This window comes from Calidris pugnax, unplaced genomic scaffold (genome assembly GCF_001431845.1).
Source record: "Calidris pugnax isolate Ruff unplaced genomic scaffold, ASM143184v1 scaffold28, whole genome shotgun sequence".
Taxonomy (NCBI): domain Eukaryota; kingdom Metazoa; phylum Chordata; class Aves; order Charadriiformes; family Scolopacidae; genus Calidris; species Calidris pugnax.
The window spans coordinates 19,434,651-19,445,289 of record NW_015090842.1 but is presented as its reverse complement, the minus strand read 5'-3'; the positions used below and the strand labels follow the sequence as shown (position 1 = coordinate 19,445,289).

The 10,639-nt window shown below is 42.8% G+C and overlaps 1 protein-coding gene across 1 annotated transcript in view; it reads right to left on the bottom strand.

The window, feature by feature from the left end:
* Positions 1–9,835, bottom strand: part of LOC106888205 (galanin receptor type 1-like) — a 13,043-nt gene extending 3,208 nt beyond the window's left edge. The window contains exons 1-2 of the mRNA XM_014942240.1: positions 9,116–9,835; positions 7,512–7,577 (exon numbers count right to left, since the gene is read on the bottom strand). Coding sequence (XP_014797726.1) covers positions 7,512–7,577; positions 9,116–9,823 — 774 coding nt within the window. The 5' untranslated portion in view covers positions 9,824–9,835. The remainder of the gene's footprint in view (positions 1–7,511; positions 7,578–9,115) is intronic.
* Positions 9,836–10,639: the final 804 nt, after the last annotated feature.

The window sequence follows — 10,639 nt, the reverse complement described above, 5'->3', positions numbered from 1 at the left end:
AAGGGCAACAAAGATGATTCAAGGATTGGAGCATCTCCCTTATGAAGAAAGACTGAGAGAGCTGGGACTCTTTAGCCTGGAGAAGAGGAGGCTGAGGGGAGACCTTATTAATGCTGACAAGTATCTCAAGGGTGGGTTGAAGGAGGATGGAGCCAGACTCTTTTCAGTGGTTCCCAGTGACAGGACGAGGGGCAACGAGCACAAGTTGGAACATAAGAGGTTCCACTCAAATATGAGGAGAAACTTCTTCACAGTGAGGGTGGCAGAGCCCTGGAAGAGGCTGCCCAGGAAGTTTGTGGAGTCCCCTTCTTTGGAGATCTTCAAGACCCGCCTGGATGCTCCTGAGTCACATGCTCTGACAAGCTCTAGGCAATCCTGCTTCAGCAGGGGAGTTGGACTAGATGATCTCTATGGTCCCTTCCAACTCTAAAAATTCAGTGAAATTCAGTGAAATTCAGTGAAATCCCTTTGCTCCAAGTCCCTCTTAAAGCCAATGTGCAAAGGGAAAACTCAATCTCTTCTCTCATGGTGCCAGGTTCTCTCCTTTGTTCACAAATTCGACTCCCCCTGAGGTGTTTGCAAACATCTTTTTGCTGTCTACCCTAGAGTTCTAACAGAAAGCTCCCAAGACACAATATGATCTCCAGAAAAATGCTTATGGCTTAATGATAAACACATAATCTTTTCACATAGCTGATTCAAAAAATACCATATCTATTCTTAAGTAACTTAAATGTTGGGTAGCAGCTTCCTCTGCTTCAGAGCAAATGCATCTGTTAGTTACTTCTGATGCACTTCTCACTGCCCTTTGGTCTTTTTTATTACACTTAAATGTAATAATGCTCTTCAGCGATCTGAAAATCACACTGAAAGTGTTCTTTTTCATTGTTCTGTATTTTCTTTCTTGCAATCAGAGATGGCAGTTGTTTGTCACAAAGAAGAGGAGGGATTGAAACAAATAGATTTTTAGTTATTATCAGTTCATTTTGGCAACTTGCACCGCGTGCTGAGAGGTGTGCTCTTCACTTCTCAGGGCTTGCTTGCAGTGTTCGAACTGCTCATCTGCACATCTCTCATTCTGTGATTATGTCACTAATCTCCTCTGTTGATGCCCTTAATGCTTACTCACTTTGTATTCACAAATGCCTATGAGCATTATGATATTCCTATTATCCACTAATTGGTAATGATGCTCTCTATTCCCACTGCCCTAGGTTCTTGTTAGCAAAACAACTTGCAGGATTTCATTTCTGATTAATATTTGTTTGCTGGATGGATGCTAGGATCTCCCATTTCCCTTTGCTCTACTTACTCTTGCTCAAGTGCCAAGGCCGTGAACACATTGCATTCATTAAGTCTATATGAAAAACCTTCTATTTGTGTGAACGGAAGACAAAGAAATAGTTCAGCATATAGAAAAGCAGTTACAGTGCAACTTTTGTGTGTCTCTCCTGGCCAATACCCTTAAAGGAATTCTGTATGTTTTACCTTCAAGCTGTTTTATGATCTTCAAAATGCACTGTTCCACAGAATGTCCCAAATCCGCTCTATTTGTATTTACTCTGGGAGCAATGAATAGTTAATTTGCATGTAGATGTATGTAAGGTGGTGAATATATGAGCTGTGGAAGAAAACAATCAGCTTCATAGAGAAAGACATGCTTTGAACTGACCATTACAATTTTGGAACAGATTCTTGGGCTTATGATAGTTTCATGAACAGCCTCGTTCTCAAGTAGTGGCTAGAAGAACAGAAATTTTTAAGAAGTAATAAAATAAGGCAAATAAAATTTTAGGAATTATTAGGAAAGGAATAGAGAACAAAAAAAGAGACACTGCTTTCCCACCAGGTATGTGTGGTTCACCTTTCCATTGTAGCTAAACAATAGAAAAGTGTAGTACTAATTTGTTAACTTTAAATGGCTCAATTGGTCTATTAATTGTAGCTTTTGGCCTCAAGGTTCCACAACTTCTATTGCCCTTTCAAGGGAGCTTGCAAAATAGCTGTGAAATGTACATCCCCAGAAACATGCTTAAACTTGAAAAAGCATTTCAGGTTGTTCAGTTTGCAAGTCTTGTTATTTATTCTTTAACGATGTACAAGACAAAACTGAGTAAACATTGAGGAACCCTGGTGTGCTCTAGAGGCCAGTGAAACACCACAGGGTCATTTCATGATCAGAATAGACATTGGTTTGCATTAATTTCCATTGTTAAATCATTTTATTTACTGCAGCTGTACATTCAGAGTTCCTAGGGTTGGGCTCTTACGACACACTTTTCAACCCTCTCAGGCAAGGCGTTGTTAACTTTCCTTGGAGTCAGATTATAGACTTGCTGTACTCTGCGTGATGCAGAGAGGAAATAACAGAACTGAAATACACTTTATTTGTGATAGAGGGGTGCACAAGATTTCTTAGTATGTGATCTTGCTGGCTGGCCTCAAGAAACGATTATCCAAAACTGCAAAGGGGAATCCTGCAGCATCATATCATCTGATATCACCTTCCCTGGTACCGAGGTGGGGCTGACAGGCCTGTAGTGACCCGGATCCTCCTTCTGGCCCTTCTTGTAGATGGGCGTCACACTGGCCAACCTCCAGTCATCTGGTCCCTCCCCTGTTGACCAGTCCTGGTCAACAGGGGAGGTACCAGATGACTGGAGGGTGGCCACCATGACAGGCAGACTTGTCTGCATGTGCAGCTCTGCACAGTCCCTGGCAGCGGGGTGCTCTGTGGGGTGCAGCCAGCGCACCCCAGGTAAGGCTGTGCCCATGGCCAAGCACAGCCCTGGGGGGGCAGGCACGGGGAAACCACGTTGTGTCGGAAAAAGGCACAAAGAAGTGGTAGAGAAAACAAGGAAGAGAGTTCTTAGAATAACAAATTTCTAGTACTGTAGTTCATTAAGCTGTGGTTCATTAAGCTTTGGTCCTGCAGGTTTGATTTTATTCTAAAAAAAAAAGGCTTTTTTTTTTAAAGGTATTGATACACATTACTGTTATAGTATGATCTTCTCAAAGGAGAGGCTGAGCTACGTTACCGACTATCTGGACTCCAGTAATGCACTTCACATGCTCAGATTCAGTTAAATCCAGTATGATTTTGCTTTCTTTGCTACAACCACGCAACTAGGGAAGTAAGGCATGTTACTTGCACACCACTGGGACTGTTCATTTGGCCATGCTGTTGTCATTTCTTTAGAAGTTGCCCTAGGTCTGCATCTAGCAGTCTCGCCCACTTGTTCTGTAAATCACAGAATCACAGAATCACATGGGGTTGGAAGGGACCTCTGGAGATCATCTAGTCCAACCGCCTGGCAAAGAAGGTCCACCTAGAGTGGGTTACACAGGAACTTGTCCGGGCAGGTTTATCAGATTGACATGTTTTGAGGTTCACAGGACGTACTAGTAATAAATAAAACACTGTCTCCTCTATGAGCTTTCAGGTTGCTTGAATTTTGATTTGTCCCTGTTATGCTTCTTTACTGCATGCGCTCCTGTGCTCTGTGTCTCAAACTGTACGAATTGGAATGATGACCCTGCTGCCTCTTATCAGTGTTTACAGGATTTAGGGTTGGAGGGGCTGCTATTATGCTTAGTCTCCAACATGATCAATGGAAGCTATAGATCCAGAAATAAGCCATGACATCTTTCAAAAACTTGCCTGATATGCCTGATGTTTTTGGAAGCAGCCTATAATGGAGAATAATAGTAATGTGTTTTCAGCCAGCATGTGGAATGCTGTTTATGAGAAATCCCTTCCCTAAGCTTTATGGTGTTGCTTTGTTTCTTAAATATGTCTTGTCTTGGAAGTGTTCTATCTTGAGGAGTCTGTATCACACAAAGCAAAAGACATACTATAGTTCTGGAATTCTGAACGGCAAAACACACTGTTTGCAGTGGTAATGCCAGCAATCATCTCACTGCACTGGAAAATCATGTTCAACAAGGACTCTGAGTCCATAATCTGATTCTTTTGAGACCTTTACTCACATACGTAGCCCAGATGAACGTAGTGAGATCTGAACAAATAGCTGCTTGCAAAATTTGCTGCTTAAATCTGTTAAAAGAAATAAACAAAACAACCCCAAACCCACAAACCAAACAGATAAAAAAAAAAAAAACAAAACAGGAAAAAACCCGAACAGAGCAAACCCAAACCCCCTTCCCTTAGGAGGAGGATAATAGCTCAAGTGTCCTGCTTTCTTGAAATTACAGGAATGAAATAGGAACTGAGGGGTCATAGTTCTAGCCTGTACTCTTTTGTACCAGTGTGATGCTTTGTTTTCCATATGAGTGTGGTCAAGATACATTCTGTGTGTAACAGATGTGAATCAGATAACTTTATCACCTCATATTGGAAGACTTTGCTGTCATGTTACGCTGTCTTTTGATTGATCAAGGCAATTAGGGTTTAGCCAGTGAAGTCACACACGTATTTCAGAACAAGGTAGATGCTAAATTAACCTTTCAAATGTGGAGCAAGATCGATTTGTCAAACTTCTCTGAGCAGAATAAGCAAAAGCTGTTCACTTAATCTCTGATTAAGGTTATGAATTAAAACCAAACAAAATGACTTGTCACTAATAGACCAATTAAGTACATATGAAGGAAGGTAATTTAACAAAACTGACATACGCATATGAATTTCCTATTAGGCTCTAATGTGAAGTGTTCTTAAGAAGATGTGCTTGAAATGGTTGATACTCAGTGTGTTTCAAGTGTACTTTGAAAGCACATGAAGGAATTGAGTGTCTGCAACCTACCCAAGAAAGCTTCCTTATAAAGTGTGAAGAGAAGTGGTTGAAATAAAAAAATATACTTGAAATAGGTACACTAAAAATGCAGCAGAAAGGATAAATGAGCAATTTCTACACAGAAAGTGCTGGAAGGAGACAAATTGTGAAAGATGACGTGTGTGTGTGTGTGTGTGTATAGAGGAAGGTATTTGATTATTTCTTTTTTTCATTCATCTGAAATGATCACATATTTAATTAGGCCTAACTGCGCCAAGTGGAACAAGAGTTGCTTCTGGGCATTCCAGAATTATGGCCAGGGGAATACTTAAGATGAGGGAGTAAGAAGTGTTGTACCATTAACTTGTTTGAACAGGTGAAGTCAAAGGTATTTTTTTTTAGTTGTTAAGTACACAAGACTCTGACTGTGCTTTCTGCTTGTCTGCCCAGAAATGATACTCCTGCTTTTCAAATTTGAATTCACAGTATATCTGTGGCAGCATAAGCATTCAGCAGAAAGTCAGTAGGCAAAATTAGACATGGTGGTTGTCAATGTAGTCTGGTTCATCTAGGTCTGGTGGTGTTCCTGCAGCAGGCAATACATAGCAGCTAATCCGTGCATAATTTATTGCCTTAGAAACGGTGATTAAAGGAATGTTTATCAGAATCTACTAGAAATCAGATGAGCTGGCCTAATAACATTAATCTCAATAAGGTTCAGGAACAAGCAGATGGGAAAAAAATGGTATTTGTTAGGCTTTCTGCTTACTTTGTGAACTCAGCAACTGAACACAGAAAACATGATCAAAAACACTCTAAGGGGACACTCTAACTCCCATCAAGGAAATGTTGTGTGGTGTATTATAACTTCTATAGTCACCTTATATATTGTGAGATAATACTACAAATAGCAGTTGAGTTCTACCGTTACAGGCTGTGTAAGTGCAAGACCAGTTATGGATTGATACTCTTAAGTGTATTTACAACAAAACTGAGTGTATGTTAGTGAATGTAATGAAGAAGTAGAAACTAAATATAATCTGTAGATAAACTTGGTTATGATTCAGGGCATAAAGGACTGGCAAAATCTCTGTAACAGCTCAAAATCAATTAGAAGCATCAGAGACCAGACCATTAAAACTGTAGCACGATATTGCAGAGGATACACCTGGAAGGTAGTATTACTTTTGTATTAAAGAACTTGAGTTTTATTTCAGATGCTACTGAACCTGCTGAATTGCACAGCTAACCTTCTAGAGTACCTCTGCATTTTCCTGAATAGGTCATCATGAAGATATCTATGTTGATGAGAACTGTACATTTTTCTGTGATTCCTCAGCTGTGTACAAAACACTAACTTACTAAGATTGGTTTCTTTCTGAGATGAGGAACAGATGGCTATGTTATGTATAGGGATATACCTTTTTGTGTCCATTACAGTAAGTCTCTTTGGCAGAGAGATGGCAATAACAGTACCAGTCCAAGTTATTATGAGTTACAGCTGCAGCATGCTGAAAATCTAGTGTCTAGAATTCCTCCCCTTGCGAGTGATCTGGGTTTACAGGGTGGTCCTGTAATGCTGGTGATTAAAACACTGCATGCAAGTTGTCATGCCCAGAAATGGTCCTGTGTTTCAAAACATCCTGTAGCTTGCTGCAGCTGTGATGCCAGTGTCTGTCTTTTTTTGCTGGAGTCATATAAAATCTTTGATTTCAGTGTCTTGTACCCTTTACAAACAAATGGCCGTGTTTGCTGTAATGACCCTCATTTCTTTTGTCATGGGCAGCAACGTTTTGTAGGGCTGCTCTGATGTGGCAGGTAGCCACTGAAACTGGCCACTGCGTTGGCTGAGAGCAAATCAAAGCACTCCCTTGTCATGCCCGCTGGCTGTCACCTCTGCTCAGAGGCACACACACTGCTCGTTTGGGTTGTACAGTCGCTGTGCCACTGGCACAGGCTGTGACCTGACTGTCCTGTCAGCAGCTAATGGTAGTACCCCATTACTTGTTGGTTTTGACTAGCCAGATAGCCTATGATTTGATTTATCCCTGCTCACTCAACATTTATAATGTTTCTGACTGAAACAGCATTTTCCCCTTTCACATCAGGTAAATCTGATGTTGCCTCACTGAACAGTGAGTTTTGCTACCTGAAAACTTCTATTAATTATGGCTTATTCACTCTAAGATTCTTAGACAGAAGAAAATAAATTCTGTTCTTGACGTTTTTCTCAGTGAATACTTGCTATTTGCTTATTTCATACAGCTTGAGCCAAGGATAACCCTGTTCTTTGGCTTGCCAAGGGATCAAAGTAGGATCTGAATCCACCACTTAGATGCACACCTTAAGAAAGATCTTAAATGCAAACTGCAGCAAATCCGAAGAACTTCAGTTTCAGGGTTCTTCCTGTATTTTCATTTTAGCTTGCTGAGGTATACCCAAAACACCTCCATATTCTTATAGTCTGAGTATCTTACTGGGTTCCCATGTAAAGAGATGATATTTGTGGGATTCTATTATAGCACCATAAACCAAAAGGCAGTCCAGCAGGGCTGTGTGTAGAGATCAATATAACATTTCAACAATAGTATCGCTATGTCTTGTGTCTATAAAGATGTAACAAACTGTCAGCACGAATTCTGAACCTGAGCTGAAAGACTCGTGCATGAATGACACTTCAGCATGTGGATGAAGCTTGAAAAGGCTATTGGTTATTTTAGAAACCTGACATAACTATTACATTATAGTCAGTGTACAGATTAAACCAAAGATATTTACCTTCTTCTTTGATCTCTCAGACTTCTTGGAAATGTTCTTTACTTTCGTATGGAGATGGTATAAAACCTTGGGGGGAAAAAAAGGAGCAATATATTGAATGGGAAATTGAGTTGTGTGTATTAGTATTTGAACTTCTCATACAAGCAACAAAAATGAAAATAATTGTTTTAGCATGACTTCAACCAAAGTTTAATTTGATGCTTTGAGACTTCCAATTCTAAGTCCTCTACAGTTCTCCCTCCTTCAAGAAACAAGGTTTGGAAAAAGCATTAAAACTGCTGTGTTTCCAGAAGCTGCAGCTCAGTGTATATCAAGAGCTCAGCTGGCACTACGCTGAAATCCACAGGAGTCTCTCCATGGATTTTGAATTGTAGATTGTGCCTCAGATTGTCTGCATTTATTCTCTAGGCTGATTTTATGCAAAAGCAGAGAGCAGGCTGCCAGCTCTGCACCCAGTGTGACTGTCCTGTAACGAACGGGGCGGTGGGAGTGGGTTCCCCTTCCAGAGGGAGAGTCTTAAGGAATGTTGGAGCACTGTAGGGAAACTCTCAGTTAACAACATATACGTCAAGCTTTTGAAACCTGATTACAGCAGGGCAGTAACCTGGCAATGTTTATACTTTGGCCTTTGGAGCTGACAGACTACCTTTTCTAAAGCAATTAATGAACAAAAAATGTGTCTCTATAAAATGCAGCTCAGCTTCCTGTTGCTGCTGTCTCTCGTAGGACAGTGAGGGGACAGAGAGCTGGAGCTACAGCGACAGGAGTTAAGAGCTCTAGTGGCTTTTTCCTCGTGACAAGCAAGGCCAAGAGTTTAGAGATTTTTAGCTTGCATGGAAGTGTATTGTCCTGTCCTTAGCACTGCTGATGGCAGAACAGATTAGTATTGAAACTAATGTATTTTTGATTAAACAAACATAAATTTAAACTCCAGGAAAACATTTTTTTCCAAGCAGATAGACCTGCAACTGACTAGTGTCAAGAAAGTCCAGTCCCTGCATGACAGGGTATTATTCTGCGTGCTAGCACAGCTCATAGGCTTCTATCAGTCTTAAACGTGCTAAAGAACAGGAAGGGCAAACCAAAAATTTAAGTGATGGTAATCCTCAAGAAGAAAGGAAGTGATTTCTTGCTGAATAAAACTTTGATCCCAAGATCTCTTTTTGCAAGTCTTTGCAATACACAGAGCTTTGTGTCAAGAAAAGAAAGAAAAAAAATAGGGGTGATGTCTCTAATACTGTTTCTGTACACTCTGCATAGTTTCTCCCTCCATTGGCTTTTCCTCTTGCCAGAAATGCTCATTATTATGAGAAAAAAAAGCTGAAAAATAGGAAAACCAGCAAGAATCTTTAGGGGATTTGGGTGCCAGGCTGGGTGTCAACAGCTGGAATCCCTTTCATGAGCTGATATAACTTCATTCTCTGTTTTCCCTCCCTCCCCCGGCTTCAGAGAAGTATTCTATACCAGGAGGGAATATGGAAAGGATTTGATCTATTATTTGTTCCCTGGGTAGCTTGAGCTTACATATCCAAGCCACCAGGAATCTGGGTGTGATCTTTTCCTCCATTTAAGTATTACTTGCCCTTTTAAACCCTCTCACCCACCTTGGCATAGCAGCAGGTGATGAGCACCAAGGGCAGGAGGTATCCCACCAGCAGGATGGTGATCTTGTACATCTGCTTGGCTGTCGAACCGTCTGCCCAGTGCTCCCAGCAGAAGGAGCTGTTGGGTGCTTGCTGGTGGCCACTCATGAGGGCCTGGTGCTGGGCGACAGGGATGGCAATGAGTAGAGACAGCAGCCAAATGACCCCCACGCCCAGGGCAGCGTTGCGCTTGCTGCGGATGCAGGATGAACGCTTGGCATGGACCACAGCAATGTATCTGTCCACAGACATGGCCACCAGAGTAAAGATGCTGACCAGCATCGTCGCCATAGCCAAGTAGTGAACCCACTTGCAAAAGAAGGCACCAAAGATCCACTCGGGCAGGGAGTAGATGGTGGCCTGGAAGGGGACGCAGAAGAGCAGAAAGGAGAAGTCTGCAATGCTCAGGTTGAGGATGAAGATGTTGGTAGCGCTGCGCGATGGGCGCCCCCCAGGCCGGAGGCGCCCCAAAACAACCAACACCAATGTGTTTCCTACCATTCCCAGGAGAAAAATCAACCCAAAAAGCACCGGTACAATCACCACCTCTGGGCCACCCCTGGTTGCTCCTGACCAGCGCGTTGGGGCCTGTGTTTGGTTGGTCTCCAGGCGGCACTTGCTGGTATTGTCTCCGAGGGAAAGCACGAAGTTGTCTCCCTGCTCCTCCATGGGGCCAGGCTGCTTGGAAGGGCAGGAGCTGCTGCTGTAGCCCTGGCTGCAGTTGGGCAGGTCAGTGGTTGTCAGTGGGGGCCAGAGACTTGGGTTTTCCGATGCAGTGTCTTTCCTTTGGGGAGCAGTTGTCTTCAGATGATTTTTCCAAGCTCTGTCTCTCTCTGGTGCTGATTCTTCTGTGAACTGGCCAAAAAAGGAGGTTGAGGAATTTCCTTATCCGGGAGGTGCCTGCAGGTTTGGCAGTGGCTCCTGGAGGAGCTCTGGTGGCAGAGGAGAGGTCTGTGCCAGCGGGGCTGAGGATGCAGCTGCCCTGGGAGCCTGGAGCAGAGGGAAAGCGGCTGCGGTTCAGCTTCCTCACGCCCCTCCTCTTCTGCTTCCCTCCCACCCCAGCCCCTGCATCCGCCGCTCTCCTACCTGCTCTCCCACCGCCGCTCGGAGCCGTGGCAGGGAGAACAAGTGCTGTCTGTGACCTGAACCCTTCCAATAACCCCTGATCAGCTCCGTCCCTGTGGATTACTGCTCCCCAGGAGGGGAAGAACAGAGCAATAGCAAGCTCTCATCCAAAGGGATGGGATGAGCAGCAGCTGCGGAGCAATAGCCTGTGTAGTTCTGTGAGGAGCAGCATTGTAACTGGCTGCACAAAGAGGAAAAAGGCTGAAATATGTTTTTTTTTATCAACAGAGCAGGTTTTTTTTTTTGTTTCATAGTCTTTAATGTGCTCACATTAGGGCACAAAGCAATCTGAATAATAGAATTTTCAACACAAAGAACTGGGTGAGCCTTAAATTCAGCAGCTGGCTCCTGCCACTCGGA